The following is a 25,317-nucleotide window of genomic DNA, read 5'->3' on the forward strand; positions in this document are numbered from 1 at the left end:
TAGCTTGATGGGGAAGGTTGTTCCGTTTAAATTGATCTCTCGAGCTAGTGGCTGTGATTTTTTTCGGAGGAGACACAGGGTTTTGGAGTTTTTGTGAGGTGTTCATCGCTTTTTCAGCCGTTTCTCGGGCTGCCCAGAGTTGTAACAGGTGGCAAGTGCATTAGCCGTCTGCATCCTCCACCGGAGGTCGCATAGGACGCGGTCGCTCGATCCTTCCCGTTAATCTCTCAACTCATCTCTGATTTGGCATAGATCAGTTGATCACTATTACGAGTACGTGAGCCGCCAATGGCCACTGGTAAATGGGACCGCCATTGCGAGTGCGCGAGCCCCTACCAGAAAATCGTTGCGCCGCCCTTGGGGGCAAAAAACGGTGAAAGCTGACGTACGAAACCAGAGGGCAGCACAGGATGTGATCGCGCGACCCTGCCCGTGAGCAATTTCCCAAATCGTCTCTGTCTCCTAATTCATTTCTGGTAGAATGTATCCAGACGAGTTCCATGTCGTAAGTCGAAGAAAAAGCGTCAAAATTGGAAAAAAAGTACTTATTCTTCGTAATAATTCAGATATAAGTTGGAAAGGAACAGATTTTGATCGCAACGGTGTTCTTCGGTAAAGTATATTACCATGCTGTTGTAATAGCTGATAAGATTGTTGCACAAATGCGACCTAACCTTTCATATTTGACGACTTTTAGACGAGTGAGAGCAGCTGTCGAGGAATTGCGAGAGAGCTCGTATAAGAAAGTTATATTTGATGGACTAAAGCAGTCTTTGAGTCTTTTAAATTTTGACGGTTTCTCGGAATTTATTTGTTACGGTTTAGGACAATTTAGAGAAAACTCTTCATCTAAATATCAACTAGCTCTTTTGGTAACACTGCAAGAACATTATAAATGTAAAATACACATTTACGATCCAAAATTTAGTGAAGACGAATTAGAGATTTTGAAAACATTAGGTTTGGAAGTTATCGTGGAAAATGAGCGAGGGAAGCGAAGAGTTAATGATAAAGTTACGCTGGTATACTTACCACATTGTCCAAAACAGCTAACAAATAATTTTTTATATGCCAATTGGGGCTTAGAACTAAATAATTGTGTATTATTATCAAATAGTTGGTGGGAGTTATACCATTCCCAGTCACAAAAAGAATTGTTGGCTTCTGCTGCTTATGTTTTAAGAATTCATCCTTACGTAACTGAAATTCCACTGAGGAATACTTTCAAATATGTTGAGGCATTCAGCAGTACCAACATTCACATTTTTACTAAAGAAAAATTGACCACTGTACCTGCAAATTTCTGGGATGACCGAGAGGAGCCTAAATATTCCAAAGAACTCGTGTTGGACTCTACTGAAGAGAAACTAAGAAATTTAGCTGTTACATAAATGTAATTCTTCATTTAAAATGTGGTAAAGCACATTTATTAAAATAATAAATGAAATATAAGTTAGAGAAAGTGCTAATTATTCAGCCATTTATTACTTCTGGATGGTAATTATCTAAATGTGTTAATTAAAACTTTTGTGTACACATATATTTAAGATATGAAAATAATTGTATATTTATGTGGTAAAAGATTAGATGCAAAACAATCTCCAACTCAATATTACCTTAATTCAATTTTGTTTCATTTAACACTTTGACTCTGTTTACATTCAGATCGCAGAATTTTATATCCAAATCATGAATAATTGGTATTTTTAACCGTTTGCACTCGAGGACTTTGCAAAACCAGTTGCCAGCGGTGACAGAGTCATTTGTCGAGCACAAAGGGTTAATTTATTGATAAAATTGTTCCCAAACTTGTGAACATTGTTGGCATCTTATTATATTGGCAAATTATGTAACAATTGAACATTTTTTACATGTTCAAACAATTATTAGTTTATTTTTCCATAATTCTAAAATATTCATAATGTACGAAAAGTCAGTTTAGTCACTGTTTATTCTTTTTCTGGCATAGCTGGTAAATAATACATAACAGGCACAAATTACAAATTTCTCTGTGTCAAAAAAATGTGCATCTATGCGTGTACATAAATAATCAACAAATGTACTCTAATTAAATTATCTCATGTTAGCCAAATAGGATCATTTACATACATGCAATTATCTGGTATCAAAATTCGAAATAAATCCATTATTGGAATGATCCAAGTATTGATGAAGTTTGGAACTCTTTTTTTAAGTTGATCGAATGAGGAATGCAAGTGTTTTAAAAGACTGATATAATGATTAATACTTTATATATTGAAAATATAGTCATTAGTTTTATTCAGCATCATACTACAGCTATACTATGCAAAAATATTAAAAACGTTCCCTGGTCAGATTAATCTTGTTATTAATTTCAATGCCAAATTGTAGTTTAACGAAAGCATACAAGGAGCAACATTTAACTACTCATTGTATATGCTTGTTACAGATAAACGTAAAAATGAATAATAATCTCAGGACCATCCGTTCTTTGATTAGTGAGATTCGTCATAGTACTCATGGGAAGAAAATGAAAGATAATATTATGGTGCAATATATATTGGATCAAGCCCGTGCCCATCGTGAAACGTCAGAAGTACTTTGCAAGGCACGAGAGGAATTACACAATTTAGCTCAAACTTATCTCTGTTATCTAAGCTCATTAAGAAGGTATAATGAAATACAAACTCAATATGCCGGGAAAGGTGAGCGCAGTCTAAAAGAAACAGCAGACTTAGTCGGCTTCAAATTGCCACATGATCCAAAGTAATGTTCACGATAGATATTTATTTAGTGGAGCAAAAGGGAAATTGCTAATGTTGTATACTGGATAGGCATTTTTCTATATAGAGAAAATAGTGTGACATTTATAATTATAAGTTAATATTGTAAGATAATTGTAAGGAGAACGTTATGCTTAAAAGTCAGGTGAATCTTAACATCAATAAAATTACTCGCTGATCATATCTTAGAATTTTTCATCCTTCGTCAAAGACGTCTATCAAAGACGACTGTAGTACAATTAATGGGATTCGGTAAAAGTACAAAATATTTATTAACATTAGGACTACCAAGGCGGGTCAGAATGACTTGTTTCAAATGTCTCATCCTATACAAAAACAATCTGCCGGTCATTCTAGTGTTAAATTGAACAAAAACATCAGCAGTTTGAAAGTGATTATTTTTAAATAAGCCTGTATGTGCACAACACAGAAAGAACTGAAATGAACAGTTCTAAAACATATAATAATTGTTTACAAGCGCAGTGGTTAGTCAACTGTACAAGTATTTCTCAAGCTAATCGTTTAACATAATTTTAGTTTTCCAACAAGTGGATAAAATTACGAATGAAAGTAACTACAGTGCAGTCGACTTGTGAAAAGGTATATTAATGCTCATAGTCTTCAAGCTTGTATTGATACCATGTATTAAAAAAAAAAATAGGAACAAGTAACTGTTACCATAATATATCGGGATAATTTCTAGATAAAAATACTTTGACTGGTAAAATGATCAATATATTTTTATTGCGTATAATGTTTGCGAATGCACTTAGCGATAGTTGAAAGTTGCATGTTGCTGGTGCCCTCATAAATCGTGCCAATTTTACAATCCCTGAAGTACTTCTCCTGGGGAAATTGTGTAGTGTATCCTACACCACCCATAAAGTCTATACACTTGGCAGTCACTTTTAAAGCAGTTTCTGAAATCATATATGCAACATTTTATGTATTATTTTTAATAATTCTAACATATGCGATTAAATCCTCCCAGTTTTCTAGTAATAATTATAAACAGGGTAATTAATCGGCTCTTGAAGTGCTTTTAGGTAATAGGGGATGTATTCATAAATGAACCCTGTCACTATGAATATGTAGCATATATGTCCGTACATGTACTCCTTCGAGTACATGTCACTGTACACAAGTCGTATCAAAGTATACGCGTACATATATGTTATGTTCAATAAATTTTCAGTATATTAAGGTGAAGTGAAACCCCTTCAAATCAGTCGATTCGAATAAGACATTTTTTTAAAGGTATTGAACCGAACTGTCCGAAACTTTAATACATGCCTCCTGAGCACTTAGGAATTAATCTGGCACTTTCAACATTTGAATTTTTCCATCGAACAGGCTGAAACTTCAGCACATGCCTCGTGAACACCTAAGGAATATTCCGACACTTAAAATGTTCATTATAACAAAAATAAACGAACAAATTTTTGTTTGAAGTCAACATTTTAAAAGTGTCAATATATACCTTAGGTGTTTTCCAGTCATGTTAAAATTTCAGCGTGTTTATGGGAACGATACCCTTAAAAAAAAGTGTTTTATTTGAATCGACTGTTTTGAGGATTTCATTTCACGTTAATATTATTAAATGTTCAAAACTCAATGGAATGCAATTCGGAAGTGCTGTAACATTGTGATTCACGTACCAGATGCCACAAGTTTTGCCATTGCAGCTTCCTTCATTACGTCAGCTTTAGCATCCACCAATCTTGCTGCATTGTAAACCAGCAATCTTGCACACTCCAGTTCGGTCACAATTTGAGCAATTTGATGCTGCATGGACTGAAATTTAGGAATTCGTTATTGCGTATCAAAGTAAACTACAAAGTTCGTGCCAAAGTTTAATCTAACTTCCATATAAAGTTTTAAATGTTTACAGAAGTAGTGGCACATTTAATAGTAATTAATGTTACTTTCGGCTGCATTATTATTCCCGCATTTCCGGGCAACAAATGAAAATGAATATCTGATATATGAGAGATAGTGATTGCACGCGTTAAGATAATTCCCACCGATTTGTAATCCGCGCAGTCAAGTCTATACCCATCAATATTTGCACAGATTTATCGGTACGATTTATCGTTTCGTATGCAGCCACCTTAAGGTGATGTGAAAGTGGCATCCGAAAGCTCAATCGTTCATAAAACTTTTCTACGAACTGGGTGTCTCAAATTGTGTCATACTTTAAAACGTAAATATGAAGAACCTAAGATAGGTCCTGAAATTCGCTAAATTTCATTTTTTTATAAACTATTTTTAAAATACCCAGAAACAAATTCGAAAAGAATTGAAATTTCATGAATTTCAGGGCCTTCCTTATAGTCTCCTTATTCACGTTTCAAACTGTTCGGTAAACCGAGTTGAGAGAAAAGTTTTATAAAGAAAACCCATTCGACGCCACTTTCACATCGCCTTAAGCCTATGTCAGAAAACAATTTAGTGCGTACTAAATGTCAGTGACTTTGTTTATAGTGAATGTTAGACGATAATTGAGTAACGATGTAAACGATGTAACATTGTAAACGATAACCGAGGAATTTTGTCCTGGCAAAGTTGTGGGGTGCGAAATTTTAACGAACTTGAACAAACACTGTGCTTGATCGTTCACCATGCTGAAGTTTAAATAGGGCGGCGGTACGACTTTTGGGTTTTATTAACTAAATGTATAATAACTCTTTTACCTGGAATGAAAAGATCTCTTTTCCGAATTGTTTTCTTTCTAATGTATATGGCAAAGTGGCATCCACGCAGCCCTGCGCGATGCCAATCATTTGAGCACCGATACCGACTCGACCTTCGTTTAAAAAACCTGCAGCGTATTTGTATCCGTGTCCTAATTCTCCTAAGATGTTGCTTTCTGGGACCTAAACGGCGATGAAAAAGAAAAATATACTTCACAATATATCAGTACACCGAGCGAAGTTAATTATTTGCCGCGATTTAAATATTTCCTGCTAAAGAAATTTCTTGCCTCCGACGAAATTAATCTCATGAAATGGCGTTACAAGTCAAATGATGACAATTTTACGTTAAATAGAAATGATTTTGCCAAGAAAAAAAATTAACCGTATCAAACTGGCTTCAGGTATTGGAAATACTAATGGAAGTTGTGTCATTTTTATTTCTTACAGGACGTGATTCTTTTTCTTCCGTATATTCTGAAGCCTAGATGCTGTTTTGGGATATTGTTCTTTAAAGAACTATTATAAAAAAAAAATGTCAGCAGAAGTATGCTCTTCTCGACTAATGGTTTTCGAAAACCTTTAAAAATTGTATGTATATACTTAAGAGAATAACCAGTTTGGTTTAATTATTAACCGTTTATTTTTGACCTACTGAAAAAGTTGGGAGAGATTGTTAGTAATTTCCGATTTAGTAGCTTACTTAGGTACTCACTCTGACATTGTCAAAATGAACCATACAAGTTCCGGACGCCTTGATCCCTAATTTATCTTCAGGCTTTGCTACTGATAACCCAGGCGTGTCTCTCTCCACGAAGAATGTAGTAATCCCTCGATAGCCCTAAAATTAATAACCTTATAATTTTCTGCCATGAATTTTTTTTTTTCGTTAATTCATGATTTTGATTCCAACATATTACATGAATTTCTGTTAAAATTATCGGTTCGAGTACTCAGTAGTCTAGAAACACACATGAAATTAAATACTGGTGACATGCGGTTATTGAAATGAATTACATTTTATTAAATACTTAAAAGCTTCATAAAAATTCTTAAAACAAAAAGGTGGCCTACTTCGTATCACGAAACTTAGATGTCTCATGTTCAGTAGAGCTGTTAACATTTTCAAAAAGCGCTACAGAAATTGTAGTGCAATCATTATAGTTACTATATTCAATAACATGTTTGAAAGATGAAATGTACCACGAATAAAATTAAATCTCATCTAGTGGTTTTTGTACCTTACATCATCATGCCGTCTAATTGCAATAGTTTGGAATAGATATCTGCTTTGTTTAAGTTCGTTCATATTTATATTCCTTATTTTGTAACCAGAGAAAAATCATAAAAATATGAATAACTTCCTTTGGTGCCTCAAGGAAGTAATTCAAGCCAATTATTATGTCACTTGTTTTCATCGAATGCATATCGGTGTCGCAAAAGTCGGGTGAATTTCATCTTTCAACCGCACTTTCGATTTACACTAGTTTGTTAAGATTTTCAAGTCAAACAACTACACTCACGGCGGAGGGATTTGCATTGGCGAAAACCAGAAATACGCCTGCTATATCAGAATTCGAAATCCACATTTTCGTACCGTTGATTACATAGTCGGACCCGTCCTTCTTTGCTTCTGTCTTCAACGAAAATGCGTCCGAGCCAGAACCAGCCTCTGTCAAACAAAAACTACCAGCCTGAAATAAAAGAAAATGTTAAAATCGATCATTACTATAACTGGAGATAGTTCTCAGAAACTATATTATATAAACAGTTTTATGTAAACAATACATAAAAAACTGACTGTTACATCTCTAACGATGAAAGTATCCCAAGGGTACCTGGCCAATTTTGTTGGTTCTGACATATGTTGCAGTACATCGAAAAATAAGAGATGCGAGTTTTTCTTTTTTTTTTTTTATACGCGCTAATTCGCGAGTTTATGGAATCACAACCACCCCCAAAGTTGAACCCAAAAACAATTTCTTTACATTTTTTCGTAAACGGAATTGAATATGATTTATTATCGGAATCGCTGGTTCGAACTGGACAAATTACAGGTGGTCCTATCAAGAAATATTCCACTTACTAAAAAGTATTAAAAGTGTTTTTGGATCACTTTACCTTTTAATCCGGCGAATTAGTGCGTATAAAAAAAATACGCGTCTCTTATTTTTTGATGTACTAGAATATATGTCGGAACCAAGAAAATCGGTGAGGCATGCACCTGGGATATACATGTTCCTTGTAGGCATAACTAATTATCAAGATTCCTTGTATGCATAACTAATTATCAAGATTCTTTGTAGGCATAACTAATCATCAAGATTCCTTGTATGCATAACTAATCATCGGTATATTATAGATAGCAAATTTTTAATTAAAGACATTCTTGTTACATTGCCACTTATCACTGTCATTCCTCGGAAAATGATCAACATTTGTAATAGCAGAGGTATCATGATAGTTCCTTATAGTTATGATTAAAATTTAACTTTCGGATGACGACGCCAAGTGAAAAATGAGAATCCATTATGTAAAATTCCATGCTGGCGCTTTGCGATTATACTTACGTATTCTTGTGCTAGTTTAGGTAAGAATTTCTCCTTTTGTTCCTTGCTGCCAACCTTGATGATTAGGGAATTCACTAATGTATTGTGTATGTCGACGACAGCAGCAACTGAACCATCTACCTTGGCAACTTCTTCTACGGTAAGTATTGTAGTCATGAAATTGCTTCCAGTACCTCCGTACTCTGTTGGAACTTCAATACCCATTAACTGTCGAAGATGTACGGAAAAGATTATAGAATTTCCATGATTAACTATTGCCGCGCTATTTATGAGAGGACGAGTTCTTGTTTTGAAAGTACCTTGCAATGTGACATGCCAAAAAGTACGAAATTCTTCTATCATTCACCATTAATTTATTTCCTGCCACATTCTGATGCTTATTTACGTATAATCGTAATTTACTTACGCCATTTTGAAAAAGCTCCTTTAGAACACCGGTATCGATTTTTCCTTCCTTTTCCATCTTCCGGACAAGAGGTCCAATTTCATCCTTTGCCAATTTTGCCACTAAAAAGAGGACACTGTTAATGTTTAAAATACAAAACGTATACGCACTATTCAATGAAAATTAAAAAGAATTACAATCTATTTAACATTTTATCAGCAGAAAGGACAATCAAATGGTTCATCGTTTTCGTTAATTTCTCTTTAGCACACCTATAGTAAAATTTACTTACAAAGTCGTGCATTCAGCTTAAATGTTTGAAATATTTCCGTAACATTTTTGGACTTCAATTGTTATCCTCTAAATATCAATTTCAAAACAATCATGGCATAAAAGCAGAAGTACCTACAGACATATCTTTGTTTTCTTAATAAATTATTACGAACGAACGTTTTATCATTATGCCCGCAGATCCCTGTAAGTAATCGTATGGATTACTAACTGAAGTAATCGTAATTTGCTCATTTGATTTATCATTTATTGCAACATATATCTTCATTATATCATTAAATGAAGTGTTTACAGCTAAATATCAATCGTAAGGAATTATAAAAAAAGGCAGAAAGCGTATCGTAGTACCTCGTGTGCAAAGAAAACAGGAAAATATCAATCCAAGACGCTGTATGAAAATGGCAATCGCCGTCAGTTCTTTTATTAGAAAAAATAAACGTATGATGGTATATCACGGTTGGATAATAAAAAAATGGTGTCAAGCACGAGGCCGAATTTATCTCACACGTACGTTTATCAACTTCATTTGTATTAAGTACACATATACTATACATGAGATGATGTATACAGGTGCCTTTTGACACTCCCCAAAGCAAAAAGAAATATAGTCAGGTGTCCAGAAACAGCAAACATTTTTTTAATTTTTATTCCAGACACATATTATCCTTTCCATTTTATTCTCGCTTTTTTTCGTATACCTTCTTGACGTTTTCTTAGCCCTTTTCGAGTTGAAATTTGGATCCTACTGAGAACTTTTAGATGCAGGCCCTTTGAATGGGTTTTAAGATAATAACTTCTTTACAATTGAGGTCCTGCTTTCGACCTTAAAAGTGACTGATATTTCCATTTCTTTTGCACGTAGGCTTAAAGTGGGACTTAAAGAGTGAAATAAGATCAAAAAAGTTCTTCGATTACGCAGGTTCAAACTAATACTTTAATTTCGACTCGAGTTACTTCTACACAATTGAAATCCTACATTGAACTTTAAAAGTAGTAGACTGTCTAATTACTTCTACTATCGGAGTCGAATAGTAGGATGTACAAGGTCGAAAATAGAACATAAAGAGTGAAGCAGGATCAAATGCTCTTGGTTGGGTTATACAAATTTTAAATAAAGCAACAATCTCGACTCAAGCTATACTCTCTTCTTTCCCCTCTTATCTTGCTATACGTTATCCCACACTTCTCATTTTCCATTGTCAATCATTTTCGATTATCAGTACCCTATCTCACCCCAATGATCTCTTTTATATCCTTTTATATCTTGTATTGTATTTAATTCCACGTCTTATATAATTTCTGTTCGTATCGGCGCAAAACATAAGCAAGTCTCTTTTAAAAGTATGAGATATAAATTAGAAAATATGGTATCGATTAAAATTGCCATCTTTCAAGATTTTTTGTGAATTCTTTAGGTAATGATTATCGTAAAATACACATGTGGAATATATTTAAACGTACCAGACTCCTTCATCATAAGTTCCTCGTCTGTAAATCGGGTCAGAGGTTGAGGGTGTTGACTTAAAGGAGCTGACTTGTGTAATTCCCGGGTCTTCATCAACTGCCGCGGGATCTGAAAATTGTTTAATCAGTTATTTCGGAATTTACTGCTTATTCTTTATTATTTATCCCTTAAGTGAATGCTACGCGCGGCGTACGAACCGTTTTAAAAACGGTTTCGATAAATATATGAAGCTTTTGTTTTCTCACCATCAATTTTGCATATATAAGGGAAATTATTTAATCCTTTTTTCAGCTTACATCAATGCATTATTTGGAGTACCGACATAAAAATATGTAATATACCATTTTTTATTTTATTAACGATATATATATCTCTCACATGTATGGATATATCATCACGTCATCTGTACTTAAAGTCGACTTTTTTTGTATTAGAAATGACAAAAACTCGTAGGCCTTGAAAAATGCCTTATCAGTTAATCACTGTCTAAACGACACGGTAGAAATTAGTAGTTCTCCTATGTCGGAATGAATTGCGGAAATGACAACTGCTCACGGTTAAAGAGGTCAAAGAATATCTAGGTTCGTCCTCATATCTCACTTTTAGCGTTAAAAAAGAGGTCTTCTACTTGTAGTCTTTAACGCGGTGGCACGGCATCAAGAATCCTATACATGAAAAATTGCGCCGCCTGAACAAAATCGGCTTAATGTGTTAAATGGCTAAAAGAGGACTTTTTACCCCAAAAGTGAGGCACAAGTCAAGAGTCAGTGTTCAAATTGAGACAGTCGAGATATCTGAAAAGTCTACTTACCGTTCTGATAATCGAGCTGAAGGAGTTCATGTTTCTCGGGATAAGAGTTCGAAGAACCGGGTAAGATATTCTCGGAAAAAAAAAGCCAGATAAAAATCTCTGAAAGAACCAGATGAAATACTCTCAAAAAACCAGATGAAATTCTCTCGAAAAACCAGATGAAATTCTCTCGAAAAACCAGGTGAAATTCCCTCAAAGAACCAGATGAAATGTTGAGGGACTCAGCTTTATGGAAACCGATCGACTGGCTCGCGAACTGCTCGTTATAATAAATAAACGCGTGACTGGAGCTTGAAGAACGAGTTTGTTCGTAAATGTACGGGGCCTCGGAACTGGTTATTACGCAAAAAAGAACACAACATCACACATCTACCAATGGACGGTCAGTTGAAATATGTAGACAGTTACAGTAGCTGTGGACTTATTCACCTAATTCCTTATCGGAGGAGTTTGCTATCGGTGTTGTTGACGTGACTCTAGTCCTCCCGCCAAGTTTATATCGAATCCCCCCCTCGATGCAGGAACAGCTACACTCGAATCTTATCTTCCTAGTGGGTCTCTAATCACTGGAGCTTCTTACGACATCCGAAAGAAGTGCCGCGATCTCCGCAAAATTAAAGAATTCGGAGATCGCCGATGTGTCTTTGCGCTTTTGCAAGCTTCCAATTTGATGTTGACTGAGTTGAAATTTTAGTTTGAATTTTTAGTTCGCAACTTCTTTCATTTCAACCTGCGTGATCTGAGTAAGCACATTCAGTCGTATTTTATTTTCTAATCCCTATTTTCGAATTGTGCTTGCAGTAAAATGATATATTCTGTCTCCGAAACCGAATTAGCACACGTTGTTTATAAATTTCGAAATCATTTTATAATCTTACAACGTCGTGTTATAATTGTATGAGATTGTGTATACAAATGAGTAAAATTGTATAGTAAATGTATAACATATGTTATAAATTATAAGCTTCAACGAAAATGGTTAAAAATTGTAATATCTTTTTAACACAATACGATGTGAGATGTTCCCATCCGAAGTTCATAAACAATTAACATTAAATTTGTTACCTTGCAGTTAATAACTTTTGCATAATTTCTGCCTCTCCGTTCAGGAATCACAATACCTTATTGTTGTTGTGACAAAAGACTTGGCAAATGATATATACGTTTTACTTGCAAGAATAGACTTGGCGTGAGACTGTAATCACCTCGTTTTTTTTCTTTTTTATTTTCCTACTTATCTGGAGGAAAATAGTGCACGGTCACTATTGTAACGTGTCAATTCTTTATCAAAATATGTTATCACGGAAGTATAAATTTCAGAACGTAACTGTGACACTGTCCCAGTGATTGCCAGTCAGCTGCTATACTAAAAAGTACTGTTCAATTCGCTGCCATTTGTATGTTAAATCATGTAAATTTAGGAATCGATTTCATGGCCTTCGGTACTGATTGTGAAAGATAGTATAGGTACCCCAGAACACAATGGTAAGTTCAGGAAGTATTACCTACCTGTAACATAATCATAAATCAGAGACGTGTTTCACATTAGAACTACCAAGTCGTAACACAAAATGACAGGTTTAACATGGCCAACTACAGTTAAAAAATCCGTCGGTAGTTCTAGTATTAAAATAAATCACATCCGAGGGAATGGGAATAATTTAAGTGTGTAATAAGTATCGTCTCATTGCACAGTACTTTCATTACATTCGCCGTTTCGATTATCTGCGATCAGAAGAAACTGAAAAAACGTATTTTCATATTACGAGGATAACAACCCAGATAGAGATGCATGATCATCATGTGATGAGGAAAATCGATTTACAATTTCCAGACCATTTGACGCATGAAATGTCTGCAATATGTGTACGCATATTATATAATAAATTTGAAGACAAATTTGCGGTAGATTTGTCACGCGGTGGCTCAAATATGAGCTACAAACTGTTTACAGCAACAAATTGTTTATCGGCAATGCGTTAGATCAATTTAGCTGTACAAGCAAAGATTGAGACATTGTATGTACTTTAATTTCTTTCATATTTAAATATTTTTGGTTCGTCAGTGTCTACTGGAAATATGAATTCCAAATGAGGACTCATAAGCGGTACGCTCATGACTCATTTCATGATCTTTTATAAGGCTAATTTCATGTAATTTTTGCATCACTTTGTCTATCTGTGAAGGAATTGCTATATTATTACCTAACTTCAAAATTGAGAAAATAATAAAACATTAAACGTGTGATGTTTGTCTCAAATTTAACACGTTGATCGCCACGATGGTTATCAGTGCAGAGCGATTGTCATTTACAGGTGATCACCTGACGGTCATCGTGTTAATGTATGTACATATGGCAGCATACTAATTTATACTATCACTCGATTGTAATCATTTTTTTTCCAATTTAAACCCAACGGTATGACGTATCTTGATTATTAAGAAGCAATTAAACTCGGTAGAGTTTCGCGGCAAATATATTTGCAAGTTACATTTAAATGATTCGATGCATTAGCATTATCATACATATGCATACATGTACGAGATAGTGGATGCGATATAAGACGAAAATTATTTTAAATTTGTTAACTTTTTATAATTCTACTAATGGCTGCTTGGCCAATACCCTGACCATCTCCATAAATTAAGAGAGAGAATTTAAAATTTGTCTATACTTTCCATAAATGTTTACGGGAGTACTTACCTGAAAACTCTTGCTACCGTACGTAAGGATGATATATGAGTACGGACCTAATATCTAAAGAATTAATTACCATCAACGTTTGAAAGTTAAGCGACAACAGTTTTAAACAGGAATACATTTGTATTTGATACTTAACATATCCGTGAAATATAATTTAAGAAAAAACCATAAGGGAAGTTTAAATTTCCTATCTCTAGGCAAAACGTTAAAGAACTATTGGGTATTAATCAATATTGTAATCTCGAATAAAAATTCTTTAATACCAAAAAAGAATGTATGACTACTTCTAGCAGATTCCAAAGCTTTTCAGTATGTTATTCACATTCTAAGTATTTTCATTTACCGATTTGTATTATATGCATGTGTATCTGCCATGTAACTCTTCACATTTTTCTGCCAGTTTACTATTTTCTCGTGTGGACACATTTAATAATGAATTTTGCGTCAAAGTCAAGTATAAATAATTTTAAATTCCGTAAAGTAAGATTCAAAGTCTTGGGTGACTTTTGCGCTGATTACATAAAATATTCTGATATAAAATGTAACGAAATCGGTAAATGGCACAATTATTGACGATACTTTTTCAACATTGCAACACATTGTCGCGATACCTGGAGATTTGTATTGGTATTTCGCAATTTTAAAACTATTTACACGCTTTGTGCAAATACGAATGAATTTTCAATTTTACAAAAAAAAAAAAAACAAAACTAATAAGTACCAAAGATCTTCAAAATGTTAGATAAATTATTTAGTTTTACGATGTTTTAAGTTCCAATAGTAGTAGTACAAATTAAATTCATAATCAATTCATTTTATACATGTATGCATGTCAATGTTTTTAGTCATCTAGAAGTCCACATGAAATGCATAAGAGACATGTAAATGCAGTTCAAATAAATAAGTTCTGTTATATACAACTATGAACCTCTGTTCCAAAATCCTTGGAAAATTATCGATTTAAACATCTCAGAAATGAGTCGTTTCTTATTAAAAAGTTTTCAAAGTCGTGGTCGTAACTAAAATTACTTTTTTTGTATATTTAATAATATTACCTGTTATATTATATATAATATATATTAACTATTACAATAATAGATTGCAATTATCGTATAATTTAATAATACATTCATCATCATTACGTGATAGCATTGAATTGGATACGCGCGCAATTTCTGTGTACAACATGAGTGACAAAGCCTGAACTCGCTATAAACATCCATCTGTGAAATTCGCTAATCGACTTCGTCGAAACCGAACCGATGAATTCACTTTAGAAATAAAAAAGGAAAAGAAACTCCTTGTAAAAAGCGAAGCTTTATAAGTATTACCTAACAATTATTAGTTTCGGCTTCGACGAATTTCGCCGGTTAAATCCGCTACGGATCACTTTTTTTCTTTTTTTTTTTACAAAAACAGGCTTAACGCGCATACAGAGTTCATTACACGAGCTTCGTAAAATATTATCAGCGTATCGGCAACCATACAGATGTTTCACAATTGACGTGCAGATTCGTCAGTGGGAGATTAAAAAAGAACTGTCATCGTTCCACTCGCGTAATGAACGAATGTTAGCGTCGTAAATTGCATCGATTTTTAATTCGCAAGTCACACGCAAAAGCGCGTAACAACAAGAGCGAAATAATGGCGCTTGCCTAGCACGCAATATCATTTGTTGTATATCCTACAAAAAGGGGAGGAATGAGGAATAATAAGGGATGACAGGAGGGAGGGGGGGAGCTATAATCGATCCTCTTTCTCGTTCTGCGTGTCCTGTACAAAGAAAGCTTAAAAAGGAAAGAAAACGTTACATTTATGTATACATCGCACTTATTACTTCCTCCGTTTCACACACGATTCACATATCTCTCTTTTTCTCTCTTCAAGTGTACACCCTATCTCGCACGAAATGATAAATCATTAATAATCAATAATAATAATCGATCTTAATAGAAAGTAATCAATAGAACAGTGGAAAATAAAATATATCGTAAAAAATCGAACAGCGAACCGTGGCTCCTATTCGTATGTGCATTATCGAAGAGGCACGAATGTTCGATCGGGCGATTTATCCTGTAATAAAAACGCTATTATACTCCGAAAGGTCTTTCAGACCTGGTAAAACATTACGGTGATTCGCACCAATCCTTCCTGACTCGTTCACTCGACTTCTAATACCTTTCGTAGGGCGAATGCTGCATGTAAATTACATGTCAAAGAAATCAGTAGCTCCCTGTTAAATATTTAAGAAACATACCGCACGAATGTATCATGCACAGTAGTAGAGATGAATGCCTTCCTTACAGACATGGTGTCGCGAGTGCACAATGGGAAGTCATTCATTTCCACCAGTGGCATACATGGCATCAGGGAATAAACTTCGAAGCCACCAAGTAAAGTCACTCGTAGATTCACGAGTTAAAAGTTTGACTCTACGAGCGCAATTCTGCGGAGCGACATCGCGACAGTAAAAGACAACGAAACGGAAATATAAAATATAACGTATGACTCAACGAGCTAAAATGTCGGGTAAAATATGCGACATGCGTTAAAAGCAATTTGCGAACTTGAAATTCTAGAGTAATAATTAAGACCGTAAACAACCCTAATTTACTGTCGTATAGATACTTCCGCATTTACGTTGATATCTTTAACCCGACGAGCTTAATTTTACTTTCTTTAGACACGTTTGGGTATGAAATCATTAATAAACATATAAGTTATCTGCAGTATTCGGATTACAAAGAACGAAGCGCGTTAACTAGGTCGAGTCGTGGCTCTTTTGGTCCTAAACCGAAATTAAAGGCATATTGCCATTCCCGATCGCACTTCGGTCCGTGGGACCATCTTCTTACAATTTCTACCAATTCCAACAGTCGGCTCTTTAAAACGCGAAGCGTTGGCGCACAACACGGACACTCTCCCCGTCACAAATCGATTATTGCTCTCTCAGCAAGCACAAGAAAGCCGAACGATTAAGTTGTACGTCAATAAAAAATATATCTCGGAGAGATCGACGATCCGGAGTCCGGACAGAGGGACGCAATTCCTCGGACTCTTTTTCTCGAAGTTTTTCGCGTATCTGGCTTAACACTCGTGTCATCGACTTCCTTCGTGCTTTCTATTGGATCCTTCATAACGTTGGAACTCATGTTAACAAAACAAAACCGGTGTGGACGGAAATGAAATCGTTCAACGCATCACGTGTAATAAGGATCCCTTGCATTTGTAATAAACGAAAAGAGCCGCAAGCTCACGTTTCTCCAGACGAGTATCTAGACAACTTTGTCATACAATGTGTATCTTATAATGCGAGGAAATGCTTGGTCTATCCGACGCTAAAATGTGAAATACCCAAGCGATCACTTTATTACTGTACTATTATGGAAACATGGGCATTGTCTACTCGCTGCTATTCTTTACGCCTTGAAGAGACACCATGTAGATTTGGAGTTCAAAAAGAGTAGCATAAAACTGTTTTCAAAAGACTACGATCACAAAGTCCGTTTGACGGTTCTCTTTTTTCTCTTTTTTTTTACCGCTTTTACGTTTAAAATGGTACATAGCATTGAAAAGTATAAATTGTGACGGTAAAATAGAGATGCACGAGCATCAAGGGAGTTCCGAAATTCTGAGTTTCGTCCACAGTCTTTTTCGTTTAAAGAGAAATGCCAGAAGTTAAGTGGCTCATTGTGAGTGAAAAATAACGTCTCACTCCCGTTTCTTTTTCTAATCTCAGGTGTCTCTGGACACGTTGACATGATCCGAGGAAATCTGAAGTATGACACAGTAATACTGTATCGATACGTTGAATGCGATGGACCAAGACTGGTTTGAAATCGCCGGTACAATTTACGCCGTTCTTAAATAAAGCCCGATTTTAGTGCGAGTACATTATCTCCGAGGGTCGACGATTCCAAACGAGTCTTAGAACGCAGAAATGACCCTTTTAAAAATCCCATTCATTTCCAACCAGACCCGTTTCCGTTCGCCATTTGCAAGAATAGTACTCGCCCTTTTAGGGCTTGTCGAGCCCAAAGGAGTTCTTTCGCGTTCTACTAAAGGTAGAGTAATATCGGTTTTCTCTTCCTACGAAAGGACCGTTGATTTTCTATTCCTGCTCGCCTCGTGTCGGTCACTTTGGCAACCTCGATCCGGTTCCCCGCAGCTTCCTAGGCCATATCGAAGAGGAAGAAGAATAAGAAATAAGATGGCGGCGCACGCGTCCGTCCTTAAAAATCGGAACGGCGTTCCCTCACGTGGGCGCGCCTCTTCCGCCTTGTACTATATTAATATGTATAATATATTTATATATTTATATAACGCGCCTCTCGAACAGAATCTTGAGACCTCGCGATGAGAGAGAAGAAGAGAAAGACGAAAGTGACCCGATTTCGAGAACTTCGGGTACTCGCCCAGTCGCAAAGTGCTGCCGCCATCGGCAGCGATCCCAACGAAATCGCAGCATTATTTCATTTAATCGTTAAAAGTCCGTATCTGGAAGTGCTCCGGGTCGAAGTCGATTTGTCAAATCAACCTCCATCGGTCTTGATCGATATCGGCTGGGGCGCTTCTAACGTAACGCGTAAGAAACAATGAGTCGTTCCTCTTCCGAGAGGTCGTTTAGAATCCCCTTAGACGAAACGGAGAATCGTTTCAAGAGAAAAAAGACGTGCCGGGTCGCTCGACGAAGCTCGCGAAAAAAGTAGACGAGAACTAACTGATCCGATCACCAATGATATCATTACTAGGAATGACAATGGTGGACACGAAGAACTCTTCTCGGTGGAGAAAGAATCGAAACTTCCCCTTATCTGAAATATCTAGGCCAGGTCTCGATTGAGGCCGGCCAACGGGTTTCTCAGAAACGAGGAATTCATTTTTACTATCGGTTGTGTTGGAATTCTCTAAAACAAAATGGCGGACCAACCGACACGGTTCGAAGCACAGAGCTTATATACACGAAGAGAACATAAATAGGAGTGGAGAGGTGTTACGAGGAGGTTACACCGAGAGAGATCTCTTCTCCTTCTAAGTGTTACCGGAAGTCTTTACTGCACAAGTGTAGCATGTACTGTAGCATGTTGTTGCGACTGCTCCATTTTGCATAAATACGAAAAAACTACAAAAGAAAAGATCAGAGAAAGTGCAGCAAATTAATATTCATTCAATGTAAAGAACTTTCTCAATGAGAAACGAAGATCTTCACATGTTTTTATCATTTATCCTATCGTATAAATTTCGTGTATCGATCCTCCTATGCGCGCGGAGAGTACTTCCGGGAATAACTTAAAGGGAGAAGGTCCCTTTCTCTGTCTAACCTTTTCCATACACCTAATCGTATGCACATACTATAGCAATGTTTCCTCCATGTGTGTAAGATCTATGGTTCGGGGAGGGTCCGCCATTTTACAATCACGTTTAACGAATTCAAGTCGATCCTGCGAATCGTTTAGCATCGTTATCCTGTCACGTCCTAAAAACGTCCGACGAACAGAGAAAGGGAGACGCCAAGGCGTTTGTCGACACATTCGAAATAATTGCCGGGAGATGGGTGCGCTAGATTGTTTAAAAAAATTCCATGCAAAGTAAACCACGGTCACAAAGAACTCCCGTCTAAGGACGATGAATCTCCTACGAGGTTCTCTCGACCTTAGCCTCGGCGGGACGAGACCGGAGAGCTTTCGACGAGGGATGCAAAACGGTTAATCGAAAATCCCTAGAAGGAAGGTCCACCTGCCAACCGATGGACCAATCCCTACGTTAACGGATGACCTGCCATTTCATGGAGTCGCTCGACGAAATTCACGAGAAAGCTCGTCTTAACTATCGCAAAAGTCGCTCGCAATGGCGACTAAGGTCGCCGAGTACTCCTATTTTAGACAATTAAATTGACCTAGGTCGAGAGCACTCCTTCCTTCGGGCGGAGGCAGGGATGTCGGCAGAACTAGGGCCTATGACAATGAGTTAAATATGACAGCGCGGCACTTAACAAATTAAAAACGTAAAAACATTAACAATATAATATAGTCTTCTTATTGTAGATGTAATGTGATGGCAGTCTTGAGTCCTGGAAAGATGCTGTGATTGTTTTTCTTTTCCCTTCCCTCGTTTACTTCGGTCGAAGTCCGTCCTCTCCTGGTTTCGATTCTTCTCTTCCCTTTTCCTTCGTCTCGACGTTTTTTTTCTTTGCATTCCTCCAGCTTCGTCCTCCCTCGTTTTTGCTTCTCTGGTTTGATACCCTTGGGATCACTCGATCTCGCATCTCTTCATACTGTCTTTACTTGTGATAAACTTTCGCTCGTGGCAGTGTCTGCAAATTAAGATTGAGACAACGGTAAGCACGTTACATATTACTCACGCTGATAGCGTAATTGAATCGCTCCTTTGTACCCGCGCTTCATGAAGAACTCGCTAACTAACACCGTTTAATCTATGGTAATAATTTTAATTTCATTTGTTCAACGCTAAGATTGGAATATATAATCACTGCACCAGTGTTACTCCCATTTTCAAAATGACCGCGGAAAGGAAAATGATATATTACCCATTGAAGGGAAAAATTATTCTCTCAGGGTAAAGATTTGTATGTTTTAATAACTTAACTGTTTGAATGCAGCACGATCAGCAACAGTTTTGAGTAGAAAAGTGTAAAAGTACAATTATAATTCAACGACATCATTTTTGACAAACAATAATATATAATATTTTAACTGCCATGTGTAAATTAATCGAATAAATAGTTCCTTTTAAAATCAGGATAAAGGTTTTAAAATAACTACTAGATCATGACATTAGACATTTATAGACCCGAAATTAGAAACCTAGGTCTTCATTTACACAGAAACAATAAGATGCTTTGATATTATATTCCTGCAATGTAATTAGTGCTCAAAATATGTAACCAACCCTTGACCAGTCCTTGAATAATCAAATGTACTGACCTAAAATTGCTATTTAGTTTAGAGAGACAATTAGGCCTATATATTATATTTTTATATTATAAAAGGGTGAATTTTATAGTAACAGGTATAGTAATTGGTTTACCCGTCCCATTTCTTAAAAGTTGACCAACCTATTACTAAAAAGAAACACCGTGAGCGTATTGCATGGTATCATTGGTGAGAGTCGAATGATGTGAGTATGCCACTAGAGCTTCTAAGAAAATATCCGTCTACGTATCATTTTGCCAAAATTGCAACTATGCAACTTAAACAGCGGCTGCTCGTCTATTCTAAAACAATCGCCAGCGGTTGCAATGAACGCTCTAAATTTTATACAGCGCAATTTGATTCCGAAGAGTTTCTCGAAAGCAAGAAACGCAGTGATACGTAAAGAGTCATCTTGTTAATCGCGGATCATCATTCGTGAAACTCTTTACCTGGGCTATCTAATTAACGAAATGTTTGTAAAATATCTCTCTTTCATCACCAGACAAGTTTTAAAAGCTGCTCTTCCGACATGCTCCTCTAGCATACATTAAACCGTAAAAACGGTAACACATCTCATAATTTGAAATTAATATTAAGAACAATTAAATACTAAAATCTCAGAGATTTTAAAATTCCGAACGGTACAGCATATTTCCATTCTTATCGCTTCCGTAGTTTAATGAATAAAGTAGGAAACTCGAGATGATAGAAACATCATTGTAACAATGGAGCGACGTATCCTAGTATCAATCGGATCAGAATTTGTCTTTCAACTCTTTTCTTTTCTTAAAAAAGCGAACTAGTATCTAGACGACAGTCGTCCGTAAAAACACCAACTGCATTGTTATAAATATATTTTGCCTCGTTGGATGCAGCATTAAACTTGTCCTCAAATAAAAGAGATTTCGTATGGTTCTTATTAAGCCGATTTTAACAATAAAATAATACCAACAGCAATGCGTACCTGAATAGGACTACCTACGCCTCGACCGGCTTCTTCTTCTCCTTCTTCTTCTTGAGGAAGGACGGCGTCCTCAGGCCCTTCTTCTTCTTCTTTTCCTTCTTAGGCGATTCCTCGCTAACGCTCACGTCCTGCGACATGGAACCCTTAACACGGAAGGTCCCAACCGTAACCATAAACCTTCATGCACATGCAACAATGGCCTCCCTAGCGTCCCTAAAATTCGGTTTTTTTCGCATGCAAGCAGCAGTACTAGCTTGCTTAATAGCTCTATCCAAAAATCGATCGATCTTGCAGATCCTGTGATCGACTATGAGAAAATAGACATGATTCTAGCTCCCTCGTGATGAGTATGACGGGCATGACTTTTAATCTTAATTCGAAGACCGTGAAAGAACGTTGAATCTTCTCCGTCGCCATTTGCATTTCGAGGTCAATGCTGAATTTGATTTTTATAAAAGAAAATTAATTCACTGTAGCGAAAAAGAGAGTGAGCAATCCGTATAATATTCAAATGTAGCTTTTTAAATAATTTTTAATTCAAGATGGGAATTAAAAAGGTTTAGATATGAGTTTAATTTTGAAGACGATAATCTAGTATGGAGAGCTGTTCATGGTTGGTAATGATAAAAACAATCACGGATGATTAAACGACTTGTATGAAAAATCATAAGATGCTGCGTAATTCTCGATAAATTGTGGCAGTTCAAGCCTGGTCATAAACAACCCTCGAAACGGAAATTTGAATAATTTGAATGGAAATTACTTATACGTTTTTGAACTTGAAATGGGTTAAAGTTTAGTATATAAAATGTCCAATGACCTTAGTTCTAAATTAACTAACTATTTAATGACGCGAGAATTTAACGAAATACCTGGCAATTTTAGTTATAAATTAATTATTAAATGACACGAGTTTTAATTTAAGGAAAAAATAAAAGTGAACTAAATACTAAGGCATTAATTAATCTTGCATGTGCATTGCTATTAATCGTATCCTTTCCCACAACGATAAAACGAATACTCAGAAAACTAATTTCCGCATTGTATGATAAAACTCAATCACATCTTTAACGATCTTCGAATACTGATAAACTTTAGAGAAAATATAAATGTTCACAATTCATTGGAAAGAAATCCACGTCTCGAAACTATATATTATGATTATACATTGATTCAAATTCTAAGAAAACTATTTTGTTGATTTCAACAAATTTCATTTATGGTAGTAGACTGATATTATTGGAAGAGACCATTGCAAACTTTAAATAATGTTGAAGTGATTTTTTGATTCACAGTTCACTCATAAGACGTGAATATCTTTTCCGTTTGTTCTTCGCACCATTTTAATTAAAAGTTAACATCCTTGAATCTCCCACATTAGTTCAGGAACTTTCCGGGTTTCCTTCACATTCTCTTTTGCTTTCCCAAGAGGTCGTGCTTCCTTTTGATAATGAATTGTAAAATCTGATGTAAGGTGAGAAAAAAAAAAAGATGTGACACAAATAGTGAACATTTAGATATGTCGTTACGATAACAAGACAAATTTTAGATAAACTGAGAATAATGTTGGGGGGTAAAAAACAAACCTCCTTGCTACTCTGGGAAAATGTGCTGTGATGTGCATCCGAGTGATCGCCATTTACGGTGTTCTCTCCTGAAATACAAACGTATCAGTCAACACGTTATTTACAATTCATTAAAATATGATAAAATATGTAAGCAGCGTATTTTTCCGAGTAGAGTGACGATCGATATTGAGCAGATTTTTCACACCTTGTAAGGTTAACAAATCTGTAATTTTGAAACTCAATTCAAGAAGGAAATAACTTCAAAAAAGAAAATAATTTTTTATTCTGAAAAGGACAGTAACAAAAGTATTCCTACCAAATAAATAGGTACATGTTAATGAATTTTCACTTTAAACAGATGTCGAGGCTTCAGACAATAACAATAAATGTACCTGTCTCTAGAATGTACATTGAAAAACGAAATATACTTCTTTTCGTTAATTAAGTATTAAGCATATGTCGATCTGTGAACCGGGTGAGTTAACAGATATAATTTTTAATAATTTCTTCAAGAACATTGAAATCAACTGTTTGAAAAAATTCAAACACAAATACTTGAGTCAGGGGAGAAATTAATAAATTAAGCAAATCAAGTTACGCAAAATTTATAAGAAAAATTTTTTTTCTACAGCTACTTATCGAAAAAAAAAGTACCCCCTGGTTCGAATATACTTATGCTACTATGTTAGGTAGCTTTGTCAATGAACTCGAAAAATATAAATAAGAAACTAATTTCATTGGCAAACACACAGTTACAATTATCCAATCTCTAATATGATTTCTTCTGAATTAATCAATTTTACAACCGAGTTCAACCATCCAATTAACTTTATTGTTCCCACCAACTGATCGACTCTACTCGAGTACTGTAACACTCCTGTACGCTGAAATAACGTTAATTAATAATCGTTACCTTAAGAAAGAATTATTAGTAAGTGACATTTCTTTCCTTTCAATGTTCTCCCCATTACCGATACAGGAATATTGTGCATAAGTAGCAAAACAGGAATAAAGTGGAGGCAAGAGATCTCCTTAACCCATAGAAAAAATAGTGGAAAAATAACCTTACCTTCAGGAAGAGAGAAAGAGAACGTTACCATTCAAGCTTGCCATGGATGTAAATATATTGGTAGTCACGATTAACGTTTGCGTAATCGAAGGATTAAACGAAAAGCTAAAACCGTGGGGCAGGTGCGGCAAAGTATAACGAATGATGGAATGACGTGCAAGTCAGTTTCTACCGTGCCTTAAAGGTTTAAAAAACCTATAATTTTGTCTTACGCTGGCTAGTTCCTCTATCTCGAATTTTGCATTGAGTCATTCCATACTTTCGCGAACAAATTTGCAGAAATTCCAAAGTTCCTTTTCTGCAATGAAACTACCCGCGTATTAAGTATCAATGTATTCTTCGGCATTGTTGATCCCATCTCTTCGACAGTTTTAATAAAACATGCAATTATATTTTAAAAAATTAGCTGTAAAAACATTTCTTCGCCAACTTATGGAATAACCCAACGTTTTTAGCAATTCCGAACATCCGATATGTTCATAAAAATCGTAAAAAATATAGGGTTAATGACGAGATGAGACCGCTCGCCGTTGCGTAGAAGAAAAGGATACGGCGTTAAAGATAATTTTGGCAATAAAAATGGAGAAAAATGGGTGAATTCGTGCAGAAATGTTTACAGTCATACGTGCATGTGAACGTTTCAAACGCTGAAGAAAGCATTATACATAACACTAGCTTGTAAACCTTGTTCTAGCGTGCTTTTCTTCTACGTTTACGAGCTCCTTGGCATGGAGTTGAACTTTTATTTCGTGCAAAATCATGACATAAACTTAACGTCAGACAATAAGCTAAAGGTACATGTGGCGAACTGAAAGTACTCAACGTAGGGAAATATAACGGCAATTCCTCAGAAATGCAAAGAAAACAACAAAATAATAGAAATCCGATCACGGGAAAACGAAAACATAACGCATCAATTCCTGGTTCAAAAACGAGGAACGCAACTGAAATCTTAAGAAACTTCACCTCACGTCGAACGCTCTAAGAGTAATTATCAATTACGTGTGTACAATGTAAAATTGTAAGTAAGATGAGCAATCAACGCGTGGTTGTAGTAAAGTACGGCTATGTTAAAATAGCATTCCGATGTTAATGCACTT

The 25,317-nt window shown here is 35.8% G+C and overlaps 3 protein-coding genes across 18 annotated transcripts in view; 1 reads left to right on the forward strand and 2 right to left on the reverse strand.

The window, feature by feature from the left end:
• Window positions 1–416: 416 nt before the first annotated feature.
• Window positions 417–2,946, forward strand: LOC105702685 (protein FMC1 homolog). 7 transcript variants are annotated; one of them, XR_001104308.1, is made up of 3 exons: window positions 417–612; window positions 698–1,497; window positions 2,432–2,556. XR_001104308.1 is itself a non-coding variant. In XM_023432645.1 (3 exons), the coding sequence occupies exons 1-3, from the start codon at window positions 482–484 to the stop codon at window positions 2,750–2,752; spliced, it is 723 nt and encodes a 240-aa protein (XP_023288413.1). In that variant the 5' UTR covers window positions 417–481; the 3' UTR covers window positions 2,753–2,946. The 7 variants fall into 7 exon arrangements, 6 of the variants coding, with proteins under 6 accessions (XP_023288413.1, XP_012285852.1, XP_012285851.1 ...); XM_023432645.1 differs by having other exon boundaries at window positions 698–968; window positions 2,432–2,946; XM_012430429.1 differs by having other exon boundaries at window positions 698–1,393.
• A 446-nt stretch (window positions 2,947–3,392) lies between these two features.
• Window positions 3,393–12,772, reverse strand: LOC105702684 (short/branched chain specific acyl-CoA dehydrogenase, mitochondrial). 4 transcript variants are annotated; one of them, XM_012430424.2, is made up of 10 exons: window positions 12,490–12,772; window positions 10,981–11,079; window positions 10,166–10,277; window positions 8,435–8,535; window positions 8,029–8,235; window positions 6,982–7,152; window positions 6,174–6,299; window positions 5,459–5,641; window positions 4,424–4,559; window positions 3,393–3,685 (listed from the first exon to the last, which is right to left on the reverse strand). In XM_012430424.2, exons 1-10 carry the CDS (start codon window positions 12,502–12,504, stop codon window positions 3,507–3,509), a joined length of 1,329 nt encoding a protein of 442 aa, XP_012285847.1. In that variant the 5' UTR covers window positions 12,505–12,772; the 3' UTR covers window positions 3,393–3,506. The 4 variants fall into 4 exon arrangements, with proteins under 4 accessions (XP_012285847.1, XP_012285850.1, XP_012285849.1 ...); XM_012430427.1 differs by lacking the exon at window positions 12,490–12,772 and adding an exon at window positions 12,186–12,324 and having other exon boundaries at window positions 3,507–3,685; XM_012430426.2 differs by lacking the exon at window positions 12,490–12,772 and adding an exon at window positions 12,046–12,176 and having other exon boundaries at window positions 3,507–3,685.
• Window positions 12,773–13,925: 1,153 nt separating this feature from the next.
• LOC105702682 (protein hu-li tai shao) overlaps window positions 13,926–25,317 on the reverse strand; it is a 44,743-nt gene continuing 33,351 nt past the window's right edge. For 4 of the 7 annotated variants that reach the window (XM_023432636.1, XM_023432637.1, XM_023432639.1 and 1 more), the window contains 3 exons: window positions 23,167–23,234; window positions 21,581–21,723; window positions 13,926–19,997 (listed from right to left, as the gene is read on the reverse strand). In XM_023432636.1, coding sequence (XP_023288404.1) covers window positions 21,595–21,723; window positions 23,167–23,234 — 197 coding nt within the window. In that variant the 3' untranslated portion in view covers window positions 13,926–19,997; window positions 21,581–21,594. The remainder of the gene's footprint in view (window positions 19,998–21,580; window positions 21,724–23,166; window positions 23,235–25,317) is intronic. The other 3 variants (XM_012430414.2, XM_023432641.1, XM_023432640.1) reach the window with 1 other exon arrangement.

Source organism: Orussus abietinus, unplaced genomic scaffold (assembly GCF_000612105.2).
Source record: "Orussus abietinus isolate OABI.00-Male unplaced genomic scaffold, Oabi_2.0 scaffold387, whole genome shotgun sequence".
NCBI lineage: Eukaryota > Metazoa > Arthropoda > Insecta > Hymenoptera > Orussidae > Orussus > Orussus abietinus.

What these genes read in the sequence shown, in the direction of transcription:
- LOC105702684 (XM_012430424.2), bottom strand. An exon ending in ACTTATGATGAAGGAGTCTG is followed by an intron (nt 8,536 to 10,165) that starts GTACGTTTAAAT and finishes TCCTCTTTTTAG; the next exon opens with TGGCAAAATTGGCAAAGGAT. An exon ending in TTCATTTTGACAATGTCAGA is followed by an intron (nt 5,642 to 6,173) that starts GTGAGTACCTAA and finishes ATCGCCGTTTAG; the next exon opens with GTCCCAGAAAGCAACATCTT.
- LOC105702685 (XM_012430429.1), top strand. Translation starts at nt 482, where the DNA reads ATGTATCCAGACGAGTTCCATGTCGTAAGTCGAAGAAAAAGCGTCAAA. An exon ending in GATCGCAACGGTGTTCTTCG is followed by an intron (nt 613 to 697) that starts GTAAAGTATATT and finishes GACGACTTTTAG; the next exon opens with ACGAGTGAGAGCAGCTGTCG.